A 27,379-nucleotide genomic window follows, 5' to 3' on the forward strand; every position below is an offset into this window, starting at 1 on the left:
ATGGACGACGCGGAGCCGCAGCCCGCCCCGGAGCCGGCCGACGTGGCTTATTTCGGCCCCACCTCCCTCACCTACCTCCCCGTCCTGCAGTGGTGCGTGCTGTCCCTGTGCCCGCCCCCCGGACGGGCCGGGGCGCTGGATGGAGCGGGGAGGTGGCGCGGCTGTCTCTGCTCTCCCGTGGGGCTGGCAGGATCTGCCTTGCCACAGGGAGTGGAGAGTCCCGCTTTTAACTCTTCTCGCGGTTTCGTAGGGCAAGAGTGTGGTTTGCTGCAGAGGCCCCATCATCATGGTGATGCATTAACGATACCAAGCAAGCAGGGAAATTTCCCCGAAAGACCATCCCGTGCCACATGCCTTAGTGATACGGAGGTGGCTTGACATGGGGGAAACGGGGCTTTGTCTCAGCCTGTGCACTGGCCGGGATGCAGCCCTGGCAGCATCCCCTTGGTGTGATGCTGCAGGGCATCTCCCTGGAGGATCTCCCTGGCTCTACCACTGGTGCCTGGTGGGCTCTCACAGCACACAGGTGGCTGCGAGCAGGTGGCACACTGGCACTCGGGGTGATGCCGGATGTTTGAGATTCTCCAAGGTTATTTTTTCCTGAGCTGAAGGTCTAACACCTTAATGAGACACTTGGTGTGGTGGAGGAAGATTGACGCCATTGTTTTCTTGGGCTTTGAGAAGAGCATCCTCTGCCCTGTGACAGCCACAGAGAAACCAGGGTTACTTTACTTGTCTCCCCAAGCACAAATGAGTCCTGCTCATAAATAATGTTGAAGCTTTTGTGAAACAGTAACAACACGTACAAACTTTTAACTCATCAACAAGTGGTCTTAAATAATTTTACTCCCCCCGTCAGTCATACTGGAGCAGTGGGAGTTAGTCTTGTGTTTTCCCTGTGATGTAGATACCACTGCTCCCATTTTGAAAGGACTGAAGAAAGAGATTCATACAAGGTCATTCATCCAACAGGTCTGAGACACAGCATAAAACCGTGTCTCATAAGCAGTCCTTGAAAGGATGAACTAATGATTCTTTTCGTCATGACAGCCCTCTTTTCATGTTTTGAAAATTTTTGAATGTTCAGCTTCATTTTACAGTTGACGCATTTCCAGTAGCAAACCAGATTTTGGTCTAGAAATGGTTTAACAGCAGACTTGCCAACCTGTATAATGGCCTGGCTGCTAAGGGCTCACACAGAATAGGTGGCAAACCCTAAATATTTGGAGTCTGTGTGAGGTCCTAAAATCAATCAGATAAAAACCCCTACACAGTGTATGGATAGACAGTACATGAATGGAGGAGGCCTTTCCTCCTGTGCTTTCACTTTAACCTCTAGCTTTCTCCCTTACCACACTTTCATTTATTTTTTTGTCTTTATTCACAGTTTTGTTTTGATGCATGCCATAAAAGCTCAGGTTTTGAAAACCTTGGGGCTAATAAGCAAGAAGAGGAGTGCTGTGTTCTTTTCTGTGTAGATTGCTTTCCTGATAGTAATATTTTTGTATTATGTGTCAGCACTAAGAAGGTGTTTGACTTACTATTTGAAAAAGACTGGCAGCTTAATAGACAAAAAATTTACGAAATTGAATTCCCAAATACTTTGTCGCTAAGTAGTTAGATGCTGAGGAAAAACTATTGGCAGAAACCAACTACTGGAGCATGAATTAATTTCTCATGCACTTCCAATGACTCTTGTGATGTTATATTAAGGATGAATTTGAACTTAAGATTAATCTCCTCTGAGACTGCTCAATTGTGAAGAGTTTTGAGATGCTCTAGAAGAAAAAGCACTTCTGCCTGCTGGGAGGGAGAGCTCATCAGGATTCTTATGTAGAATGAATTTCATTTGCCTTTTAGCCTGATGATGGGAAATACCCCATTAGAGCAGCAGATCCCCTGTCTTTGGGTTCAGGTTCCTGCTCAGGTCTGGACATGAAGCCTTTGCTCTTGGATGGTGGGGCTGGAGGTGGTGAGGAGCTGTCAGGGAGCCCAGCACAGCCTCTTGGGTTGTTGGGTGAGGAGATGGTCTTCAAGGAGGTATAGGTGAGGCATTTGGGGGTCTTCTGCTAGGCAGAAGGAACGCTGGGGGAAGCAGATAGCATTCTTCAATGGAAAGAGAGGAGGAGGCACAAATAACAGGGAGGTAAACATCATCAACTGCACAGAGACCATATTCTTGCTCAGTCTGTTCTAGCAAGCCAATTTGCCATAGACCTTATCTAGTGCCTCCTGACAAAGCAACTAAGATGAACAACTGGGTTGCCTGAAGTCAGGGCACTAAAGCAGAGGATGCTGATTTGAAGTCCAGCTGACTTATCACACCCAGTGGATTGAAAAGTCTGCTTTCCCAACCAACTCGATTGTCAGTAAAGACACAGTGAGTAACTGGCACTGTGCTGCACTGGCATTCAGCTGATAAATTAATTAAATATGCATAAATAATTTGGTAGAATGGAAACAGAGTCAGAGCAAGAAAGTCCCATGATATGAGCAGTGTGTCATGCTTTGAAGATTAATCCCTCTGCTCCTTTGATTCATCTTTGCTCTCGTATTTGCACCATAGCCTATTATCTTCTGACATCAAAACCATTGGCATTATTTTATAATTAAAGATCATTTTTTCCTGGTGAAGATAATATCTTAGGCTAATAAGTAACCAAGTTTACATTTCCCTCACCTTATTCACACGAGTAGTTGCATTTACTTGACTATGACCATTCTGATTAGTAGGATGAATCAGGGATTTGGCAAAAGGATGGGTATTTAAACACCTAAGCCTGTTTCAGTCCTGGCAGTTCTGTTATGTAGTAACTGTAAATTAAAACTCTGTTCTCCTATTAAACTTGTCCTAAAATCACAAAAACAGAATGTGGTCTATTATAGTTTGTGCACTCTGTCCCGAAACACCATATTTAATATTTTAGGTGGAAAAATTCTTGTATTATTATTTTTGGTATAGTGGATACCCTTCTATTTAGAAGGCTGAAGTTAGGTCCTTTGATATAACAATATTTTGCATATGAGAAATTCTAATACTGTCTGTATTGGTGTTAATGTTATAATGGTAATACTAAGTGCTATTGTTTTAATTTAAAAATTATGAGAACTAGTTAATTTCTTAGCAGAATCTCACATCACCTCTCTTACATGTTGAAAGCAAGGAAAATAGGGCTTTAAAAGTTAAAAGTAAACAGAGAGTATACATGTGTATGTATATATATATATATATATATGTATATATATATATATATATATGAAAAAGTATATTGTTTCCCAGGATACAGAATGACACAAAGGAAGTAGCTCTTTTTGATTCTATGCTTCTATAAAATTAGAATGACTATTACAGAGGTCACAGTAAGTCTGATGAACTATAAAAATCTGACAATTCTTTCTTCTAACTCTGACATAAACCAATTGATGACTTTTGTTTTGAAGGCTAGCTGATAATTTCTATTTGTGTGGAGGATGCACTGTACCCTGTCGGCTGCTATATGAGCTGTATATTGAAACCTGCAATCCAGATTTCAAGATTCAAGTACATCCATCCACCTTTGGAAAGGTACAGAGTAGACAGGACATACAGGATAAGAAGTAGGGATGCCTAAAGAGAAAGCCTGATCATCAGGTTTACACACTGCATATCAAAAGACATTAAATAACAGAGGAGAATGAATATGTAATGAATTATGATTGTGCATTTTCTAATGTATTTCTGCTAAGTCTTGGTGTAGATGCATTTGTACCAGAGGAAAGAGTATTGTTTGGCATGCAGTTTATTTTCTTCAGGGAGCTGGTGCGTGATACATTAGCAAAGATTTCTTTTGCCAGTATATTTTAGAAAGTTTTACAGTTTTCTTTTTTTAACAGCAGAAAATTATGCAACTCATTCCAAGGAGATGACTCTTCTGTATTTAAAAGATACCTTTGGTTGTTACACAATTTTATACTTTCCCTTTTCAGTATACTTGAGGAGATTTTGCTCCAAACATACCCTAAAAAGTTGCTACAGAATCATCCATGCAAAACAAATGCAGATGTAGAACTGAATCTCCTTCTAACAGTTCCACTTTTCTGTTACGTACAGGTTGATACAACCCACGGAAATATTGACACTTAGGAATCCAAATTGCAATCAACACCCATAGCTAGTCAACCTTTTTTAACTAATTAAGGAAGATATTGTGATTATTTCTTGTTCGAGACTTCTAATTCAGATTTCAGAACTTCCTGTTTTATATGGGTAACTTTCTGTTAATTCCCACAGTAAGAGCTACTAAGCATTGTTTTAACACAAGCCCAAAATAATTTAAGTACAAGTTGTACCTGAAGTCAATTTCATTTGTATGGCTAACCCCATTCTATGAATCATTTATCTCAATTCAGTTGAATCTAATTTTTTTACTGGATAAGTTAAATCACTTTTGCTGAAAATTAGTATTTGAGTGAGTGATCTGGTGTAATTTATTACCACAGCTTAATGGATCATCACCCACCAGCTAAGACCACGGGTAGAATTTGCCAGGCTCAGCATAGACATTGGCCATGAAGCTTGTCACCTTAAAACTCTCTAGGTAGCCACTGGAGAGAAATAAGTAGCTACACATTTCCTCAGACTAAATGAGTCACCTCAGACAGCTCAGATGAACGGGGCCTCAGAACTGCCATTTGTGTTTCTCATTGACTGCGCAGTCTGCAGCGACTATCCTAGACTCCTCTGCCTTGTAGCCATGTGGATGAGATCAATCCCATCCTGCCTGTACCCTTCCAGTGCTCCAGCACAGCTGAGTTGCCGCCTGTAAGCCAAGCCTTCATGTGGTTTACCTTAATGTGTTTGACTTTTAAGCTGGGACAGGCACAGATGAAGCGTGTCTGGTGACATGGAAGAGCTGACAAGCCAGAGCTGCTGTGGGCTGGTGCTTGCAGCTATTTGCTTACAGCCTCAACCAACCCAGGGCATTGCAGTGCAAGCTGGCACACCCCAAAGCAGCAAGCTGGGGTGCAGCTCCCCAGTGCCTTGAAATGGTCTGGCCTTGTGCACCAAGAGAATGGACCTTGTAGCAAGAAGCCGAAGAGAGCAGGAACCGCAGCAATCCTGGTTTAACCTGAGTGCATGTGTAATCACTGACCACAGCCTGTAATGGGCTGAGCTATTAATAATTTACCAAGCTGTAGTAACCTGACTGTGCTCCATGTGTGTGGACTGCAAGGGCTTTTACAGTCCAGCCCCGTGTGGGTCAAACTACGGTGGTTGAAGACACTACTAGTCTCATCTGCCCTGTCCCTCTGCCCAAATACATCACTGTCTCTGTAAGGATATGTCCTGTGCCACAAAAGTCCCAGTTTCATAGGCTGTCCTTTTAGAAAAATGGGGTTATACTAAGCTATCAATTTGAGAAAGGGAGCAGCTGGGGTGGGTGCATGCAGAAATGTGCAGTGAACAGGTCCATCATAAACCCTAGAGGTGCATGTTGATGAGACCTTTACCAGGGCTTTGGGCCACCAACACACTGAGCAGAGTCCAAGCTCTGTGCTGCTGAGTGGAGACTCTCCTCACTCCTCGCTAACACGGAGTAAATCTCTGCTCCTGCTATATTGGGAATATTAGAGTGTCCTGGGTTAGTCCTGGACCCAGGTGTCCTGAGTTAGTCTCTGTTAGCCTCAGGACAGCTCATGCAGAATAATCGTAGTGAAGTGGATTATAACCCTGACAGTGTCTAATTACTCTGTAGAGCCCAGCCTTGACAGATGCTGCATGACCTCAGTTCACACCACCACAGTGGTCAAAAGGTTGCTTTGCAGCTTGATGATTCAGGTCCTTTTAAGACAGATAATCTGGCCCTATCCTGTCAGTACACCTTCCAAGAGTAAGTAGGTAGGTGAAGCTCCTTGGGTAAGTCCTTCATAAAGGAATAGGGCTTGAAGGTCTGGCAGAGCATGGGACCGTCAGGGCACCTTCAGGTTCCCCCAGCTGATTGATCTTGCCCTGGCTGCAGGGGATCTCTTGGTGTGAGCACTGTTTTCTAGTGTAAACTATAAAAGAAATTCCTACCTGAGAGAGGTAATCCTTTAAATTATTTAGCCTTGGATCCACAAATGCCTGATTGAGTTTAGTTCAACAGTTACCATTTAAGAGGTATGTAAGAACAGGTATTAGCCTGGAAATTATGAAAAGCAAACAAAGTGATTAAAGACAAAAAAGCATGCCAGATACATTTTTGCATCTTCTAATGAATTTACCAAGTATCTCTAATTTTCTGTTTATACAGCTTATTCAGTTAGTTTTCCCAGGCCTGGTGACAAGAAAGCGGACCACAGCAGGGAGCATCAGGTATTGGGTTTTTGTCCTTTCTTTGAAAGTGTTATTTATAACTATTCTAATTAAAAAAATTACAGTGGGTGACTTTTCAGCCCCAACACTGTAATATGTCAGCTGAATTGTTGGTTGCAAGTCTGTAACACAACCCAAGATCCAGAGTAATTCATGGTGTAACCAAGGACATTAAAATAGAGTTAATTCCATGAAAACCACCACATCAGATCTGTTTTGGTAAGGCATGATTTCCAGATTGGACTGCTTTTTAAAAGACCTTAGTGCTCCAATTTGTATTGGCTTTTTGTTCTTACACACATCCATGGAGTGACCCAGCATATACTGATGGTCAGTGGAAATACTGTACAGTTTCAAACCATTTAAATCAGACAACTTCAGGTCCTCCTCCTAAACGTCCTTTCTTTTCCCTTCCCTCTCTTCTGGAGCACAGAGAGTTTGATGCATTTTCATATCCAAAGTTATACTCACATGCTGAACATCCAGACTAGGAAAAGGGATGTTTTAAGCTCATTGAAACAGAATAATTTTACAAGCATTTTGTGTAGCTGTCAAGTATGGGCTTTGAGAACAACATGCCTTGATTTGTCTTCACTAGTCTGGACTTGCTATCAGCTTGAGCTAGGAGATCCTTTATTTTGGGAGACACTCCTGGGCTCCTGCTCAGAGCAGACAGGATTTGGGATGGTGTTTGGTGGCCTCCATGTTCTCTGTTCCCATCAGCAGAAGGTTCCCTGCTCCTGGCTGCCCCAAAGCATGGCACTGGGAGGAGCCGGCTGGCAGCACCGTGTGGCAGAGATGGTGGCTCTGTTTCTCACTGAGCTCAGATAAATCTTACAGAAGGTCTGGCAGTTTCCTTGAGTTTTAGCTTGCCATGACACTGAGGGGCCATCCAGTCACTGAGCTACTGTAAATGGCCGAGGAACAGCTGCACTAAGTCCTTCAACATCCGCGGGGATGTGGGGACCTCTGTCTGCTCGGAGTCTGTTTCCTGACTTCACTAACTGTCCTGTACAAATCTGAGGCACTCCATTCACTGGCTTAAGTTTTATTTCATTTAGAAGAGGGTATCATTGCAGGACAAAGACTGTTAAAAGGAGTTTGTAAAAAAGTTTGTGTAATTATTTTCTGTTTGGGAAAATAAACATTCAACAAAATTTAAAAAAACAAATATAACTTTTTCTACTTGATCTTTTCTTGGTTAAATAGAATGATCATCTGCTTTCAAAAGAGGATTATGAATTATTTGCCGACTTGTTGAAAATCATACAGTTAATATTTTTTTTATTTTCTAGATATCATTATGATGGAATAGCTATCAAGAAGGAGTCTTCCTTTTATGCACGTTTTTGCTGTCTCCTGTATGAACAAAATTATCTGAGGTTTGTTTTTTAAAATGTTTTAATCAAAAAATGTCACATGGCTGTCTATATGTTTTCTGTCCATGAAAATCTGTAAATCTTCTGTTGAACACTGACAGTAGCATTATATTTTTGTTCTCATTATAAACACTATGAAAGTGCTGTGCCATTAAGTGCTGTGCCCTAAGAGACAAGCTGCATTTTGGAAACAGACACTGCCTAATTAGACTTCCAAAAATTTGACATTTTAGCCACATAGATCTTAAGAGCAGGAACTCATGCTGAACCTAAAAGAAGAGCTTAATATGTTAAGACCCTAAATGGGAGCTCAAAAAAAATCATTGAAATGGCTTCTTGACATTCTATCACATTCCTCATTAAACAGTAGGCTGGAGAAATGTGTTACAGTATAAACGACTGTGCTGCTTTGAAGAGTCCTACACACAATCTTGTTATCTGGGTTTTTGCTGCTTGAAACAGTATTTCAAAAATACTTCAGCCACTTGGTTTTAAAATATCAGATTTTAAAATCACCTCTTGTCGAGAACATCAATTATAAAATGCATAAGACAAGTAAAAATGGATTGCAAAACTTAAAAGCGTAAAGTCCTAAAATGAATGTAAGATACTATCGTAGGTTAAAGGGTAGACAGGAGCATGTTGTGGGCAGGAGAGGAAGAATTCTTATGGCTGAGCTCATGGTTCAGATAAACAAACCCAGGCTTGAACTTCTTCCCAAGGAAAGGAAAAAAAAAAAAAAAAAGGAAGAGAAATGTTTTACACTGCTTTACAGTGAAGAAAAAAATTAGGTACAGTCTTTGCCTTCGCCTTTGAAGACTATGTTTGTATCCTTATTCTCTTACAGTCATATACATTACTTTAGTGTGTATGTGGGTAAATTCTATAATTAGAGAATTTAATTTAATTTAATATGGAGATACAGCATTATTCTGTGGCATGAATGCTAGGGGCATACAAGTCCATAGAAGGACCCAGATATCTGGTGATGCTGAAAGTGTTTCAGTGATATTTTGTATAATATTTACTTAATTGAGTGCATGCATTGGAAGAACATGGAAAAATTATACACATAGGTTTGTTGCCTTTCTTCACAGGTTTTATGGCAGGTAATGTTGCAGAAGTCCATAGAGGGACAAGGGTAAATGTTGAGACAGGACAGAGGATCAGGTTCTGCAGATGATCGACTGGCAGTCTGTGAGACTAAACAAATTATTAATAGGAAATTTGAGGCTGGTTTCCCATGTCACACTTACTGAAGGATATCCTTCACTTTCTCTGTACCCAGTATAACCAGAACAGGCCTAAGGTTTGACATTCACAATGAGAAAGGTCTTGTCCACTGTTTAAGGGATATTGCAGGTCTCTGGCTAAGTTTCTTTCCTTTTCACAGAAAGAAAGGTGTTTCCCGGCAGCATCACTTAAAAATAGCAATCTTGATGGGCATAAAAGGAAAGCTGATTGCTCTGGTCATATGGGAGCTGAGAGAGAACAGAATGACTTGAATTGTTGCCCTTTTTTCCTTCCAGTGTAGAAACATGAGGAAAAAATTATAAAGTAGGAGGAACCAAAGAAGCAATGTTAGCTGAGTTTGGGGCAGGTGCAGAAATAAGGACTTTAGCCACTGCTGAGAGACAGACACACCACATATGCCAGCATAGCTTCTGTCTTTAGCCCTCCTGATGGAAATGAGCCATCTCCTCTGTGGGCTGGGGAACAGCCTGTGGGTCATGCTTAACCACAGGGGAGCTGCTGCCCTGGCTGCTCCAGGCCTCCTCCTCCTTCTCCACAGCTGCAGAGGTGCCTGCCCAGACACCCACTCCTAAAAAACTGTGTTTAATTTGGCCAAGGCAAGAAATAGGATGTGCCTTCCAGGGAAAGGACTGACATCAACCAGCCACCTACTGATCTTGATATTGGTTCTTAAGATAAGCACCTGTCCTATTGAGAAAAGGAGAGCTGGGGAAAGACTTTGTACTGAAAGAAGGTAGGCTTGATTGGATATTAGGAAGAAATTCTTTACAATGAGGGAGGTGAAGCACTGGAACAGGTTGCCCAGAGAAGCTGTGGATCCCCATCCTTGGAATTGTTCAAGGCCAGGCTGGATGGGGCTCTGAGCAACCTGCTCTAGTGCTCCCTGTCCATGGCAGTGGAGTTGGACTGAATAATACTTCACAGTCCCTTACAAACCAAACTGTTCTATGGTTCTGTAACTTTTCAGATTAAAAAAAGAAAATAATCAAAATATAAAGATCATATTCAGACAAAGATCGTATTTCTAGCTGCAGTAGAAAAGTCCCTTAACTACAAAATTATCTTATCTGATGCTCCCTTTATTAAAGACAATTTTAAGAAGACACTAAAATGTTGAGGCAAGCCAGACAGCTGAAATCTCTAAATTCAGCTGCATGTCCCTCTCCCAAGCCAACATGCAGGCCCACAACACCTGGGCAGATGGATGTCACAATTACTTCTTAGTATCTCATATAGCACAGCAGGAGAAAACAGAGAGAAAGCAGTAGAAAAGCACAAAAGGCAGCCAGAGAAAGATGAGTAGCAGGACTCTGAAAGAAATAATTAGGTCTCATACTAAAAAAGCATCTGCTTCAACCAAATAAGTGAGTTAGTTTCCATTTCTGTGGAGTTTTGTAAATTTTTTTGCAATTAAGTAATGAAGGAAATAACTCATCTTTACTGTCCTGTCAGTAGGGTTCAGTACTTTTTGAAAGTACCATTAATTTTTCATGATCCAATAAAACTGATAAAACCAGCAATGGAAAAATCTATATTGTTTTTTTACTTAAAAAAATTGAAATTTTGAAAAAGTAGTTAAAACTTGATGACTCTTTTACCTGCAAGAAGAAGTTGTGTTTTCGTATAAGTAATCATATGTGTAAACACAGCAGGGTATATGACATATAATGTAAATTTTTGAGAGTGTATTTGTGTGGAAATTTCCAAATCAGAGTGAAGAAGATTTATAATGTAGCATTTGAGTGCAGTCGAGTGCGAGTCTGTTGTCCAGACCCCTCTGATGGCATAACTTCTCTGGCTTGTTGCCATTTCCCTCAGGCACAGGCTGGGATATCTGTTTCAACAGTAAACGTGTCCTAAATAGCTACTGCGCCCTCCCATGCCTGAATAAAATCCAACATGCAGATGCTTTTTCTGTCACACCTACCAGAGAGGGAAGTGGATCCCTGAGCCCAGCTGAGACACCACAGTGTCCATCAGCCAGTGGGGCTGGCAAGGAAAAGAATGGCTCCAAAATTGTGGACTCGTTCTAGTTACTGCAAAGGATATTTCTTGACCATGACAGCCAGCAAGTGACATGGTGCTGGTAGTGAGGAACTAGGCTGCTGAAGGATCTGGCAGCCTGGGAGCTATGCTTGTGGGTGGTACAGAAATGGCTGTAAGATTATAGTGGTTTGCCTTTAAACACAAAGAAGGTGTTTGCATTTTGGTAGTCAGTGGGACCTCGGACGTGTCTGGGTTGGAATATTTTCACACAAGGGGTGATGAGGATGGTCTTACTCAGCACCTGTGAATTGGTTCATTGAGAAATCTTCAATTCTTTGAAAATATGTGTACCACTGCTCTGATGGCATTGCTATGAAAATAGTGTAAATATATGCAGCTGTAGTCAGTGAGGTCTGCAAATGTATTACAGACATGAGGGAATGTGGTATTTACTGATTTGTATTACAGCAGAATGTGATCCCTCTTGGAATGGGAGCTTTGAGGACAAGCTCTCCCTAAAATGGTACCTGGTCTGGCTCAGAGTACAGCAGTGTTTAAAAACTGTCATTGAATTTTGGTTCTGTGATAGCTGTTTTTTTGATTCTAGTAATAGACAAGGTTTAGGGTCCTGACTGGCTAGTGAAGCAAACATACTATTTTTTCATTAAAAAAAAATATTTTGCTTCCAGCAAATTAACTTTTCCAATCTCTGTGTAATCTGACAGTCAACAGCAGGCATATTCACCACCTTCCCTCCTTTCATTTTTCTTTTGTTCTTCCCATTTGCTTCGCTGTTATTCTTTATTTCATCCCCATTGTTGTATTTTCCATTTTAGCTTTAGTTCCCACTCCAGAGCATTGCCCAAACTCTGCAAGGGAGATGGTGAAACTCCTTGTGATTTTTTTGTCTCCGATTTTCCCCTTCTCCCACCCACCTCCTCTTTTGTGCGTTCTGCCTTTTCCCAGGCACTGCTCTCCGGGGGAAGTGAGCATCTCTGATGTGCAGCCGAGCACCAGGTGAGCCCCAGCCCCCTTTGGTAACAGTGGGAGCTGTTCGTCAGTGTTCCATAGGTGTTTGCACTTAACCACACCGAGCTCCTAGCTGGCTGCTGGGCACAGAGGACTCCTTGTCTGTCCTCCATCTCCCTGTGTCAGGGGAGTGGGGAGCCAGGCTGCCGAGGGAGCCCAGGCACTGGAGGCGAGCCATGCTGATACGTGTTGCCATAGCAGCAGCAGCAGAAGATACAGCTGGCCGCCCTCTCAGGGAGAGCAGGAGCTGGAAAATATTCATTAATTTTATTTCACCGGCTTTAGAAATCTGCAGGAAGGACCTATTTGAAAGGAGTGTTATGAAACATCTCTACTTACATGTGTTTGCTTTGTCCAGTCACCACTTCTAAAATGTTTGGGCAAAGGAGTCACCAGCCCTACCAAACGTACTCAGCATGAATGTTGTGCCCTGCGTTGGGCAGCCAGATTGGTGGTTTTGCTGGAGCACAGCCTTCAAGGCACAGAGTAGGGCAGAGGGAAAGGTGGCAAGGGCCAGTGCTGTGGATGGCAGAGAGTGGAGAGGAACATTTTCAGTGGCTGGAGTTTACAGGAGCGTAAGTTGTTACATTTTGTCCTCCGTCCCTTCAGGGCGTATGGTGGAACCCTGGTTTGTAATGCATCCCAGCAGTGAAACCCAGTAGCCAGGTTCTGATTAGATAGCCTGCCACCCTTCCAGACAGGAGCCTTGAGTTTGAAATGCTTTCATAGACAGTGAGCAGCTGTCAGCAGCAGATGGAGGCTTGACTGGAGACATCCAATTTTTGCAGCATGTCTCTTTTACTAGCAACATTGCTTCTCCCTCTGCTACCATCAGCCTCACAAAACAGGCAGGGGGAGAGCCAGGAGAAAGTCCAGCAAGAAAGCAGCCTGTTGTGCCTGCTTTCAGCAAGCCAGAGGTCAAGCCTTTGCAGGTCTAGGTAAATTCTGACTGTGTGAAACACCATGGCCAACTTGCAAAGTTAATGGGAAGCAGTCAGAAAGAAAATGCCATCTAAACTTATGTCTGATGCCGAAAATATAATAACTGTGAAACCTAAAGCAAAAGGATTATAATGTTTTTGTTATTTTCATATTTGTGATAGTTATTACCATTCCAAACAAACTGCAACTAGAAATATAAACCCACGGTTCTGGTGCAAGAAGTTCAAAGACATTGCACTGTTAAATGGTCAGTTGTCATTAAAGTGAATGTTTCAGTTTAATCGTAAAATTCAGAAGTTGGTCCCAGATTTGTTAGAAAATCATGGGATTGCCAAATGACAAGAAAGGCAGCGGGCTTTGCTTCCCAAATACAATTCTCCAGTCTAGTGTAGTCTATCCAGTTTGAGCTCATTTTCTTGCTAAATACAGAATGAATCAGTGAACTTTTGAATGTTTGTTTGGTTTTTTCTGTTATTTATTTTATCACAGTAGAAGTCCCTGGAGTTCTGAAAATGCAGCTGATTACAAGAAGAATAGACAAAAAAAAGGAACAGTGAGTTTCAGATACATTAGACATAACAAAATATCTATGTGTGTGTTTAATTACAACTTCTATCTAATATGTTTTGATGAAATACAGCTAGCCCATCTTCCTCAAAATAATCTTGGTCTGTGTAATCTCACTACATGCCCAGTTCCCCCACTCCTATTTCATCCATTAGCTAAATATTTTTGTTGCCTTAACGTCAGCTCAAATAATTTTTTCTGTACTGAGAGCAGAAATTGTGGCTGACAGATCAGGTTTTGAATATTAGGGGAGTTAGTGGGGCACAGCTTTCCTTGCCTGAGGCCCACAGTAACAGACCCTCATGCTGTTGAGACGGTGTCTTTTCAACACGTTGTTTCTTACTCACTGACAACATCTACATGCTCGGAGTTTATTGCCATGAGAAGTATTTAATTACTAGGAAATTATTAAGAAAAAAGAGCACAACCTCTGCCCACAGAAAAGGGCAGATGCAAAACTAACCTGTGGCAGTTCTCCCCTCAGCCAGCTGTCATGGGATGTCCTGACACCAGGCTTGTTGGATCAGCCAGCAGAGCATGAGCAACAAACTTATGTGGACCAAAGTGAGGAAAGAATGAGAGGCTGGATGTGTGACTTACTTCCACCGAGTGCTTGGGTGCAGTAATGAGTGCTGTGACAATGACAGACAATGGGAAATGTCCTGTCATCCCCCCAGCACAGCCAGCTGTCTGCAGCCTTATGCAGAGGGTAACAAGTGTGACACGAGTGCTACGGAAAATATATATGGAAGATCTGTATAGCATTAAATATTTACTGGTTTTGAAAAGAAATTAATGTACAGCTTAGGATTTAAACATTTAGGCAGACCTTCTTGGTTTTTTTCATCCCCCCTATTTTCTAAGAAAAGACAAGCATTTCTCTAAAGAAATACATCTTATTATAAAATCATGTCCTACAACTTCAAGAAAATACTTAACACCTTTAACCAAACTGACAAAGTAATTGCAATCTTTTTTTTTTTTAATTGTCCAAAATAAATTCTGATGCATCAAGAGTAAGAATTTGCAGTATTATCCATCTGTCATTTATCTGAAGACTGAACAAGAGACATTTCATTACCTTTCTCCTGATTTCAACCAGTTCTTCTTTGGAGAACAAGCACAAAGTGAGACATACCCGTATGAACTGGTACGTTGAAAGTACTTGGCCATAAAACAAGTTAGCTCTTTTCCTGTGAGATCATTTTGTACCCTCTTTTTGGTAACAGATTGCACTGCTTGCCAATGACTACTACAACTATTGTCAAGTTATTTTACAAATGGTGAGAGAGACGAAGCTTGACAAGGTATGCTTTTTCTTTAACAACATTTACTCCAACAACAGCAAACAGCTGTGAGGGCAAAATTGTGTCTGTGTAGCTTATTTACTTGATGGTTTGAGCCAAGGTAGATGATGATTTGCAGACAAAAGGAGCATTTAGTCAAGTTATTTTAAAATTCTGAATTAACAAAACTTGCTCCAAGAATCTGAATTTGTACACATATCCTGAGCCTTCCTGGCACATCAGTAAGTCTGAGCACCTAACACATAGCTATGGATACATACCTTTAACTACATCCTCGTATCCATGGCACAATTCTTTGTTTCTTTCCTCTTTTGTACACTGCCTGGTGAGGTTCAGCTTGTTGCTGCTTCCCCAGCACACTTCTACTTACACTGGAGCCCAGCCAGGATGGGCCCAGGCAAAGAGCCCATCTCCATGGTCATTCCTTTGCTTCTGTGTCTGTGTGTTGTCTTACTGAATTATATTTCATATTCCACGAGTGTAAAATCAGTGAAAATTCATAAAGGGCTTTGTGTGACAGGTGGAAGATTGTATCATGTCATTCTGGACATCTCTGCAGCCTGAAAGAATAGAACTGATGTGCCTGCCAGATGTGTGCCAGCTGTTAAAAAGCTATGATAGGTATCTGTTCAAGGTACTGCACACACATTTCCTTGCTGTAGTTATGCTATTACGTGTTTGTGTCTTTTTGGTAACTCTAAGGAGAAGGGTCCTCTCTTTCTTTTGTGCTGTACAATAGGATTTCTGTTTATTCCTCAACTCTATCCTTTTGCTTCTTCTGAGACAGCCTGGTATGGGTTTTGGTTTTGAAAGGAAATAGTAGAATTTGGGATAGCTTTCATTTTTCTCCTATATATTAATTTGAAAGTTCCTAATATCAGTGGAGTGTGCTGTTATATGGTCTGTGGTTCTGGCATGGGGTTATCTGACTGAAATTTCAACTGATGATGATTTTCCAGATTATGAGAGTTACTTTTCCTTTGAGAACACTAATGCATTTCTCAGTAACCTTCCACACAGAAATATGCAGTTTTCTGATAAAAATAATTTGCTTCTTATTCCAAACAGGTCATTAAGTATTGTCTAGAAATTACTTCAGGAAGCAAGATTTACTCTTAGGGTCTTTGTCCTTCTGCTAAAAAAGTTAGCTTAGCTCTTTCTTAATTGGAAGGAAAAAATGTGTTTCTTTACACTTACATTTAAATTATCAATATAATTTTATTTCATGCTGCAGTCAATATCTGTGGTACACCAGCAGCATGAATTTGTATTCTAGGAATTGGAGAACATCCTACTTCCTGATTTCCTGGAGGAGGTGCCTGCACAACACATAGACTCAATCAGATCATTCAGTGAAAATGTTAAATGTTGGATGCTTAATCCTTTGGGAGGTTTTCCATTACTGCTCCAAACATCCAAGTCTAATGGTAGGTTTGAGTAAGAGAGATATTTTCAAAAATAATCTTCGGTTAAACTGCAGAGAAGATTGTATTACAAAACTCTTAAATGATTTTTAAAAAAATTAGCTGATGTAACAGTGATAGTAGCAACAATTAGAGTTAGTTGGGATTCAGTTAAAAATAAATGGTTTTGCATATATGAGAACAAACTTAAGCCAAAAGTATTCCCAATTCATGGTAAATTGAAATGAACTTAAATTGAAATGTACTTAAATCTTTTTACAGATCTGTCTCTTGCCATGATTGCTTTGGCTGTGTAGATGACCAATGATATGCAGTATGCCCTCTGAAACTCAGATATTATTGTGTCTCTTCCTCTTACAAGTGGCTTTATGCTGATAAATAAATTAATGGCTATAGCAGTCCAATATGAAAGGGAAAAAAGCCATAGTCCCATAGGGAAAATATGACTGATATTAGAAGACAATTGGAAAAAAATCTGTTCTCTACAAAGCTGTGGTATATGTGTGTGTTTGTAAACATGTACACACACACAATTATACTTATACCTATTAAGTTGAAGATTCTGACTAAAACATTGTGTTGCTCAGTTGATCATTGAGTGAAGACCAACTCCACAGAGGTAAAGCAGGACTCCTGTGTAGGCAAAAGTTTGTGTTAGGATGTTGCAGACAGACTTAATTTTGGCATTTCTTACATTTGAATGCTTGACAGGGCATTAATTAGGAAGTATTAAATAAAAATAAGAAAATATTGAAAGACTTTTTCCTGCACATCATGGATTAATAGATTCAGAAGGAAGGAAGAGAGGTGGGCCGGGCAGTTTCTCCTTGCAAGTTTTGACTGCAAGGGTCCCCAGCCCATCCCATAATGCTGGCTCAGTGCCCCTGCTGTGCCCTCCAAATCTCCCCCAGGGAACTACTTTCTAACTTAAAAGATGTCTTCATTAATGTATTTTAGACTGTAAAATATTAATGATGTGAAACATCTGCCTCTTCTTCTTTAACAGAAGCTAAAGAGTTTGTAAAAAGGCTCAGGAGACAGACAGACCTTTGCAACATGGTCAAGGTATGTTCCAGAATTAATGGAAAAAAAGAGGCTGGAATCTCATTCCTGTGAGGTGTTTGCACTGTTTTTGACATGCTCCATTGGAGAAGAAGTGCAGCAGCATGGATGTTCTTAACTGTACACCGACCATGTCACGCTCACACTCCCACCCATCTCTTCCCACACTGTGAAGCATGCTGAGAGGACATTTTCCTCACTCTGGATTCTTCTGAAAGCCTCTGAGATGTAGTTGATGGTAGCCCATAGAGAGGAGAACACAGTAGCTGGAAGGGTCAGATGACAGTTTCCAGTATCTTTGCCCATCCATGCCAAAGTCAGTTGAGAGCACATGCTGGAGCATTCCTTCCACTGGTGTCCTTGGATCCTCCCAGATCCTTGGGTTTTGAGGTGCTCTGGGCTATAGCAGAAAAAGGAAGGTCACAAATAGGGAAGAAAGCAAAAGAGAACAAGGGATATAGACTCAAACATGTACAAGGGTTTTTTTTATATTTTCCCAACATGCCATCTGATTTGAATTGTTACTCAGATGGAAGAAGGGAAGCAGGAAGAAAACAAATGAGGGAGGGACGTGAGGAACTGCATCTTCTTGAACCAATAAATGTAGCTTTTCTTTGTGAGAAAACTTCATCACGAGTAACATAGAAAACACTCCCTCCTCTTACTTTAACAAAAAAAAGAGTAAAAAATAAAAAGCACAGACATGCATAAGGGTGCCTACCCATGCAAAACGTTGACTTCCATGAAGTACTGAGCACTCATAGTTTCCACTAACTGCAGCAACCCTTGGAGATACAAATACCTGAAAATCTCAGCTTTATGTGCTTCTAAACAGGTCTTTTTGTGCATTGAAGAGCATGATCCAGCAAGATCATGAGTGTCACCTATTCCCAGATATTTGCATTTGATTTGCATACTTCTTGTTTTCAAGCCATGGTGTCAAAGGGCTGGTTGTAGCTCTTTCAGCCTTCCTTCCCTATTCTTAATGTGTGGAAAAGCTGCAGAGTCAAAACTGGATTTACACCCTCAAGATTTACAGCAAGAGAATTGCAGCAATTGGGGGATGTTCTCTAGGAGAAGCCTCTGGGTGCTCTGCATCCCTTTTACACGGTTTAACCCACACAAATTGAACACAGCAGACTGGAGAATCAGGGTCGAATTTACACTTCTAGCTCTCACAAGTAAAAGTTGTTTGTACCTTCTCTAGAGCCTCTTCAAAACACAAGGGAAAAGTAAAAGAGTTTTACTGTACTTGACATTTTGGGGTAGTGAGTTCCAAGATTTAATTATTTGTTGTATGAAAAAATACTTTCTTTCATTATTTTAAAATTTCTACCCTTCTTCAAGCAATGCTTCCCACAAACCTGCACCACATCCTGTTTCAGTTATTCCTCTCTGAAGGTTAAGTTTCTCTCATCTTCTCACACAGGAGTAATTTGATATTTCTAATCAACCTTCTCAGTTTTCTGTCTAAAATGCATCTGGAATTTCCACTAAAGACTGATGGTTAGAGCAGCAGAGTGCTCCTGATGAGAAGTGCTAGAAAGGCACTGTGCAGCTGCAACCTCTGAACATTGTAACCACATCATTCCTTGTAGAGCACTTCACAATAATTCAGCCATCTGGTGAGAAAGTAAGAACAATTTTGGCAGGGTCAACATTCAAAAGAAAAAAGCTAACTTTCCCACCATGTGTAGATAAAGCAGGCTGACAGCTGCTACTACCTGGACATGTAGAAATAATTAGAGCATAAAAAGGTGCAAATTCCCTATGAGAAAAGAATGTGAATATGATGCTTGTCATTTTCTGGGGCTGATTCCTGCCTCTGGTAAGTTGTATTTGAGTGTTGAGAGGGCTGGCTCTCAGTCATTTTGGAGAATCATGTTTAGTATAGTGAAATCCAATGGCTAAAGGGATCAGTCCAAAGTGTTGGGGCATGGAGTCAGGTATTAGCAGCCTACTGAAGGTGCTGCCCCAGTAGTTCCCAGCCTTGGGGTCATGTATTCTTTTTGCAGGCTCTTTTTCTGTCACTGAAAGCTCCAAGTCAAATAAGAACAATGCCTTTGTCTTTAACTTATATGAAGGAGATTGCTAAGTGAGAATCAGATTGAGTTTGGTATTTAAAAAAACTCAGCAGTGATGAAAAATAGCTGTATAATTTTTGCAAAGAAATGGTCAGCTGCATTTTTTGCTGCTTGTGGGGTCATGTTAAGCACCTGGTGAATGGGATTTGTTAAAACATGTATGAATCCTGAAGTTTTCTGGAATTTTACAAAATATATTTTTCCTCTGAAAAGCCTGAAGTGCAAAAAAGGCTTTAGGATCTTACTGACTTCAGTATGAAAGACTAAACATATTTGTTAACAAAGTTTAAAGGATTCAGATTTAGTTTCCTTGACCATTTTCATTGTTTTATCCAGAATCTTAAGGAATATTGTGTGATATTAGCAACTAATTAAAAAGAGTGAAGAGATGATGATAAGTGTTAGTCTGGAAATTGTTTGCAATATATCTATGTGAGTAGTACTTTTTGAGACAAATATGAAGACAGATTCATTCACAAATTACTCATAAGCAGATAACTAGGATAAAATACCAGCTAATACTGTTTTAACTAATACCTATTTCTAATGTTATTTTTACTCTCTCAAAGGCTTGAGCAATTTGAGAAAACTTGCAACAACTAAGTTGCAACATAAATTAAGGACAGATAACACTGAAGGAAAGTCATCCCTGATACACCATTCCATGCTTTAGACAAAATATCATTCTTTAGTGTAATTATAATAACTCTAGGCAAAGCCAATTGCCCAGGCAATTGCCCAGATAATTCAAGTATGTTAGCCTTGTCTGCTCCATCACAGGCAACACAGAGCATCATTGAAAAGGACATCTCCCAGAACAAAACTCTCTTGAAGACAACTTCAGATTTATCTCCTTTGATCCTATAGCCCCTCACACCCCCAGTTTGGAGACTGGTCATATGAAGTCTAGTATTGAATAAGGGAAGCTTTCCTTTTTAAATTCCCTTATTTGGCTGAGTTAAGGGCTTGAGAAAATGAAAGGCATTAACTGCTTTTTTATTCTCTGCAGACAGTAAGAGCACTCTTGAACAACAACAGCACAGTCACTGTTCTGCGATCAGGCTTGCATGCCATCTTCAATGAGAAATCTCTGGATGTGACTAAAGACCTCTTTCAAGAGAAGTTTAGGAATCCGAAGAAGCGGCAGAAAAACATACAATTAAAATGTAATTAATTGTTGCTATTTATTGTCTTTCCTCTTAAGCCTAGCTTGTCATTGTTGAAGGTCCAGCATTTCCTCTTGTTTATTCATGACATCTGCCTTACTGGGAATTACATCTTCCTGTAACCTGAAGGGCTAGAAAAGAGCCAATAAAACTGAGAATCGAGCATGAGGTAATAGCCTCCTAACTTTAAAGGTTAAAAATTAAAGGCTTTTGGTTCTGACTCTCTTAAAGCTTTTTGTGACAGCAAGAGTGAGGTTTGTGTTACTGAATTATGTATCTCCCAGAAGAAGGTTGATAAGCAGGGATATTTTTTAATGGTTTCTTTTGACAGGAGAGATGTTTTTAGTCATTGCATTTTCCTCTGTTATTAGTTGAAGCACACAAAATCATTTCTTCTGGCCAGATTTTAAAATACTGTATGCTGAACTGGACAAGGCCTGTTAGCTTTTGTGTCCTTTTGCTGTATTGTGGCCTGTGGGATCAATGTTGTGCTGTAAACAATAAAATACACAGTTTGTGTGCAGCCATGACATAATGATTTGACAACTTAAATGAAAAGGAACAGAATGGCAGCTTAATTTTTAAATTAATGGTCTGCCATTTAAAATATTGGGAAGAGATAGGCAAGTTGGACTAGGCTGTGCACAGAACTATCTGGGGGAACCTCAGCTCTCTTCCTGGTACATCACCGACTCAGGCACTGACAAGGGGTCTGTCACAGACTTTCTGTGACTGCTTTCAGAAGGAATAATAACTTGCCTGCTTCACAGAACCATCAGGAGAACCATTTCAATAATATACATATATATGCTAAACCCAAAACCCCTGCATAGAACACTTATTACATTTTTCCGTTATATCACCGATGTTCTTAGTCTTCCCAAGGTGGTTTTATTGAATTCTCTGTTTTCATTGCTTTTCCAAACTGTCATATGTAATAAGCAAGGTTTCACTGAACTTGTCCATATGCTTTCTTAAAGGAAGAGGTCTCAATTAGAAGGGTATAAATTCAGGGAAGTGCAATTTACCTTTTGACATTAGGTGGTAGGTGCCAAACTTGTGGGGGAACAATTGCATTGATATGTGGCAACATTATCCATATTTCTGTTGGTCTACAGAATATTCTGCATTTTCTGTTATTGTTTTAAGATTTTGTTCTCCCATCAACAGCAAGACCAAGATTTGTTTTTTCTCAACCACATAAAATCTCAGATAAATAATTTATCAAATTCCAGCTTTCTCATTGGAACTGTTTTTTCTTGCCACCTTTGCCATGATCATGTCTGGTCAGTGCAGGTATGCTGGAAATGGACATACACATGAATTCTGACTAATTCAAAGCGTACTATTCTTCACTAAAGAAATGGTATATTAATCAAAATGCTAGAAACAGATGTCTTAATCTATTTTAAGGTAAAGATAAAAGAAAAAAAAAAGCTTAAAACTGCAGAAAAACCCAAGAGGCAGACCAATCACTTCAAGTAATGATCTCCCTTCTGTATTTCACAGGTCTGAAAAACTTCATTTCTTCACTGACGTCTTCCACAGATATTCGGGATCTCCTGAGCTGTTTGTCTTCAGATCTCCAGACTTTTGTTATTAAGGTATAAAATTAATAATTTCAGAATAGAAGGAGTGATCACATCATTTATCCTGCTACATGCTGACTGTCACTAGTCTGCAGGAGCTACATTGCACACTAGCAACCTGACCAGACTGCAGATTTGCATAAATACAATTTATGCAGGCTGTGTAAAAGGGGAGAATTAATTGACATACAAAAATTCCATCTGTGCAAACAACTACAAGCATATTTCTGTGCACATATTCTCTCTAGTGGTTTCAGTATCATCTCTCATTTCAAAGACATATCATAGCCCCTAATAAACCAAAATTCAGAAGTAATGTGTTGGTATAAATGAAGAAAACACTTCATGGTTCCTTACATCTTTGTTTCACCAAGCTGTTGACTTTTAGCAAGTGCTAAGAACTTCTAGTAGAAAGTCTCTAGCTCTTGTGAAATATTCAAGTATGACCATCCTCACATGTGCACCTTTCAATAGATTACCAACTCTACCACCCCTCTGCCTTCACTGACTCACAATTTGTGTCACGGTGTTGGTACTGCTGCATTTGGTTGATTACCATAACAATTAACTTGGGTTGGGGTGGTGCTTAGAGTTTGGGATTTTTTTTCCTCCTTTCTGAAGAAGCAGAGTAAACTGTGTTGCCTTGGCTTAATTATTTGCTCTTATTTTTTTCTGTTTAAATGAAGAATAGTTCTTTGCAATTCTGTAGTGCCTCCATCTTACATAACCCTCAACTACATGATGAGAGGATATAGAGAAGATGGAGTGGGACTTTTCCTGGGGGTTCATAGTTATAGACCATTAGGCAATAAACACAAGTTGCAGCAAAGAAAATTTCCAACAGATACAAATAAAAAAAATTACCATTAGAATAATTAAGCATAGGAAGAGGTTACCTGGAAAGGCTGTAGCATCTTTATCCAGGAGATATTCAGAACTTGGCCAGACAAGGCCTGAACTAAGCTGGCCATGCTTTGGACAAGACATCAGAATAGGTAATATCCAAAGATGTCTTTCAACCTAAGACATTTTAGGATTCTAATAGAAAAAAAAAAAATGCTTGTTACTTTTTTCACCTTTGTATGCAGTTTGAACAGGGAAAATGGTCTGACACACAGAAAGGAATTCTTTTAACCAACTTTATAATAAACCTTTTTTTTTTTTTTTTTAATTATCTGCAGCCAAGCAAGAGTAAAGAGGCATTTAAAGAGCAGGCATCAGATTTCATGTTGAAATGGAACCTCCTACTGAGCAATGTAGGCAAGATTCTGACCATCAACAGGACAGACAGTTTTGGTAAACAGGATCTTTGTGACTCTAATTTGATGTGCCCCATTTTGACCTGAGATGGCAGAGGCAATAGATCCAAAAGTACCTAAAGGGGGCAATGAGGGCTGGTGATGTAATGACAGGACAATGGAGAATGGCTTTAAAATGAAAGAGAGCAGGTATAGACTGGATATTGGGAATAAATTATTTACTGTGAGGGTGGTGAGGCATTGGAACAGGTTGCCCAGAGAAGCTGTGGATGCCCCATCACTGGAAGTGTTCAAGGCCAGGTCGGATGGGGCTTTGAGCAACCTCTGGAAAGTGCATGGCAGGGGGTTGGCATTAGATGGTCTTTAAGGTCCCTTCCAACCCAAACTGCTCTGTGTTTCTGTGATTCTGTGATTTTAACTGACATAAATGCATGAAACATTTAATAGAGGCATCTCTTCTCCTACTCCTTTCCTTTTCCTCCATTCTCCTGGTGATGTGGCTAGCCAGGTCAGGGAAATGAAATGATTAGGTTTTGACCAAACCAGTTCTCTGAGCAAAACTCTAGCAGAAGAGAGGAGAGTAGGAGCATGCAGCTGTAGATGGCAGGAAAGCCAGGACTCCCTCTTTTGGCAGAAGCTGTACTTTGTGGGGAAACAGGGAACAGCACCCTGAGGTGAGAGCCTCTGCTTTCCCTCCATGCAAGAGCTGCACCCCACAGCAAAATGGTTTGATGGACACCTGGGGCCACTAATATTCCAAACCGTAAGCATTCCAGACATCTCAAGTGATAGCTCTGAGTCCCCCAGGTTCTTTCTGTATAATACAGCCAGAGCAGAGCCACTGCAATAACTAGTTGCCAAAAAAGCAGTTAGTTCCTCTGACAACAGATATAGGCTCATCTTACTTAATGTCTTACACTGACCTAAGTTCTTGCCTAGCCAGCAGCACACCTTTTGAAGGTATTGAACTGACTGAAAAATAGCCACTTCTTTAGCTGGGTTATTTTTCTTTCCTTCTTATGGCTCTGAGCTGTCAAACATCAAATCCATCATAAGCCAGTGCAAGGTGGGAGAAGAGAAGGAACTGTGCAGTTGTGTCCACTCAAAGAGGCTTGAAGTGATACAAACATGTCTTTAATCAGTCCAATCCCTACCCTAACTGCTCTTCTCTTCACTTGTAACACCTCACAAAGGTGCCATTTCTGCAGAAATGTACTGTCTCCTGGAGTTACATCTTATCCCAAACTGTATGAAATGCCTTTTAGATTTTCAAAGGAGTACCTTCATATTTTTAACTCTTCTGTTGGATGCAACTTCATACAAATAGCCAAAGAAAACGTCATTATTTTCATTGAAATGCCCCTTCAAAACCATACTTTCATGTGTTTGCTATAAATACGTGACAAAGGGATATGCCAAGGTTGTTGCTTTTTGTGTTCTTCAATATTCTTACCCCATTAATGTCTGTGCTTGTGCATGTATGAACACGCTCTTCTTCTGCATCAAGCTGCTGCCTTTTGCCTTCTGTTTACTTGTAAACTGTCTGGAGCAGGATCAGAGTTTTGTTCTGTGTCTGCAGGGAACATAACACAGTAGGGTCCCTCGTCCATCAGCTGCTGCATTACAGTGAGAGTAAAATAATCAGTCCTTTCTCTCTCCAGAGGAGTTCTGCACAAAACTCTCCAATGTTACATGCAATATTTTTGGCAATGAATAAATTGAGAATGCATTCCAAGAACTGCACTGGAAGTATAATGGTTATTGAAATCCCTCATGATGAAAAAATCCTCTTCCCTCTTTCCACCACAAGAAGAGTTTAATGAATTGCCTCCCTGTTCTGCAGTTGTGTTGATGAATGGGATACAATGGATAGAACACATTTCTTGGTCTGCTGAGTCTTTGTTAAACTAATTACAAATTACATTTTTGCTCATTTTATGACAGTTTTCCTACTATACTTAAATAACAGTAAAATTGAATTTATTTCAAATATAAGAGATTTAAAAATATTGTTTAGTATTTTGCTGTGATGCTTCAATAATGTGGTCATTATTATCTTTCTTTACTCCTTAAGATGTTGTATTTGATCTATCAATGTCCTTTTATATTTCTATTCCTTTAGGACACTGAGTTTTACCAGACAGGCTGAAGCAGTTCTGTTAACAAGCCATCTGGTGTAAAAGTTCTGTACTTGGGAACATTGCTTTCCAGAAATGTCTTAAATCTCAGAATTTCTTCAAAATATGAACTATGTAGCATCCACACTGAGGAAACACAATTATCTGGGGAAATGTGTGTCATGGTAATCCAGTAACCAAAACTAATCTTACTTCTGACTTGACCTCTTGCCTTCTAGCTTGCCACATCCAGCAGACATAATACACTGGCATACTCACACCTCTCAATTTAGGATTGGGTTTCACCCTGTTCCAGCCCAGCTCCCACTTGGGTGATGTCCAAGTGAGATCAGAGGAGCCCTGCAGTTACCCCTGCTTGCTGTAAGGCCTCTGTAGACCTCTGCAGCTCCTTCAGCTCCATTTCCTTTCCAGAAAATGTGCCTCTGCATACCTCCCTCACAGAGTTTCATGTCACTCACACACCTCTGCTGCCTTCCAAGGCATTCAGGGCAGCACTGCCAAGCCATGGGTAGCCACTGAGTAGTGAGCTGTGCATTCCTCTTCTGCAAGCAAGTTGCTTCAACCTGGGTCCTCTTGAGAATTGTGTTTTTTCTGTATTATCCCAAAGGGGAGTGGGAGCTCTGGCTTCATGCTTACTCTTAGAGAATGTATTGAAAACACCTGTAAGACTGTTAGAAACACTCTTGAACTACTATTAACAAATCAGTATAGTTGCAACTCCAACTACAAAAATCCTTTTCCTTGTTCCATAAGTAAACAAGCACTTCCTCCTACTTTCCTAGTTTAAGGATCCTCAAAAGGATGAACAGCAGAAGCAGCAGCTTCTTAGACAGATATAACATCAAAAGAGAGTATTTTTCATTTTTAAAGCTCTGTAAACTGTGGTCATTAATATAAATTGTGATATCTCCTTGTTGATGTCCATATAAACTAGTTTGTGGGATGCAGAGGTTATAAATTGCTTGATGAATTCCTATGCAGATTTATCGCATGGAAGATCTACTTTTTACTGTAAGGGCTTTCCACCAAGGTATGATTCAAAAGTCAATGGCCTCAGTGAGTCTTTCTTGGCTTTTATCACTTATGGTTCAAGCTACAGGGTGGGCCATTTAATGTCATAGTTACAACACACACAGATGTCTGTGGGAGGTTTCGCTTGGGAAGAGGTGGAATGATTTATCTGTCTGAGGGGAGAATGGGGATAATATGTGGTTATTGATAAGCCCTGTAGTAGAAGTGAATGTAGAGGAGGAACTTGAACAAGAAAGTGAATGAACATAACTTTCCTCTCTAGTTAAATAAGGGGAAAAAATTGCATATGTTTAAAATTAGCAGTGGTGATTATTTTTCTGGGATATTTGGAAGTACATAACTTTATAAGTACTGTTTGATGAGTGCTAGTCCATTACTTTGTCTAGCTTATTACTATAATGAAGCCCTTCAAAAAAGAACACATCATAAAGATATGCAAATGAAGATGTTGTCATAATTATCTTTGCTTTTCTTTAGGATCCTGGCTTTTGTTGAATATGCTACTTGTTGATTTTGCGGCTCACATTTTCCAGTCCTATATAGAAGAGGAGAAGGAAGAAGGAAATGCCTTGGTTGCAAAGCAAAATGAGGTCCCTGTTCTGTGTGTTTATGAGCCCAACCATCTCTCAGCCTGTTTTGCAGAGGAGGAACCTCAAGCCAATGCTCCACAGACAGCTCTTGTGATGCAGAACCAGAATAACTTCGGATTAAGCAATGCTTTCCAGAGTTCTGAGTTGTTTGGTGAACACAACCACTGTCAGCAAGGTGAAATTAACATTAACTTGAAAGAAAATGATGGGGAAAATGTTATAAATTGGGCAAATTAG

General features: G+C 40.3%; 1 protein-coding gene across 1 annotated transcript; it reads left to right on the plus strand.

Moving 5' to 3' along the window:
* RFX8 (regulatory factor X8) lies at positions 1-27,379 on the plus strand. The gene is made up of 15 exons (XM_041418031.1): positions 1-92; positions 3,442-3,565; positions 6,273-6,334; positions 7,630-7,716; positions 11,920-11,970; positions 13,414-13,477; positions 14,507-14,641; positions 14,721-14,798; positions 15,319-15,432; positions 16,075-16,225; positions 17,229-17,287; positions 20,378-20,534; positions 22,044-22,138; positions 23,305-23,419; positions 27,030-27,379. The coding sequence occupies exons 1-15, from the start codon at positions 1-3 to the stop codon at positions 27,377-27,379; spliced, it is 1,734 nt and encodes a 577-aa protein (XP_041273965.1).

The sequence above is a fragment of the Onychostruthus taczanowskii genome, unplaced genomic scaffold (genome assembly GCF_017590055.1).
Source record: "Onychostruthus taczanowskii isolate IOZ18803 unplaced genomic scaffold, ASM1759005v1 scaffold58, whole genome shotgun sequence".
Classification (NCBI taxonomy): domain Eukaryota; kingdom Metazoa; phylum Chordata; class Aves; order Passeriformes; family Passeridae; genus Onychostruthus; species Onychostruthus taczanowskii.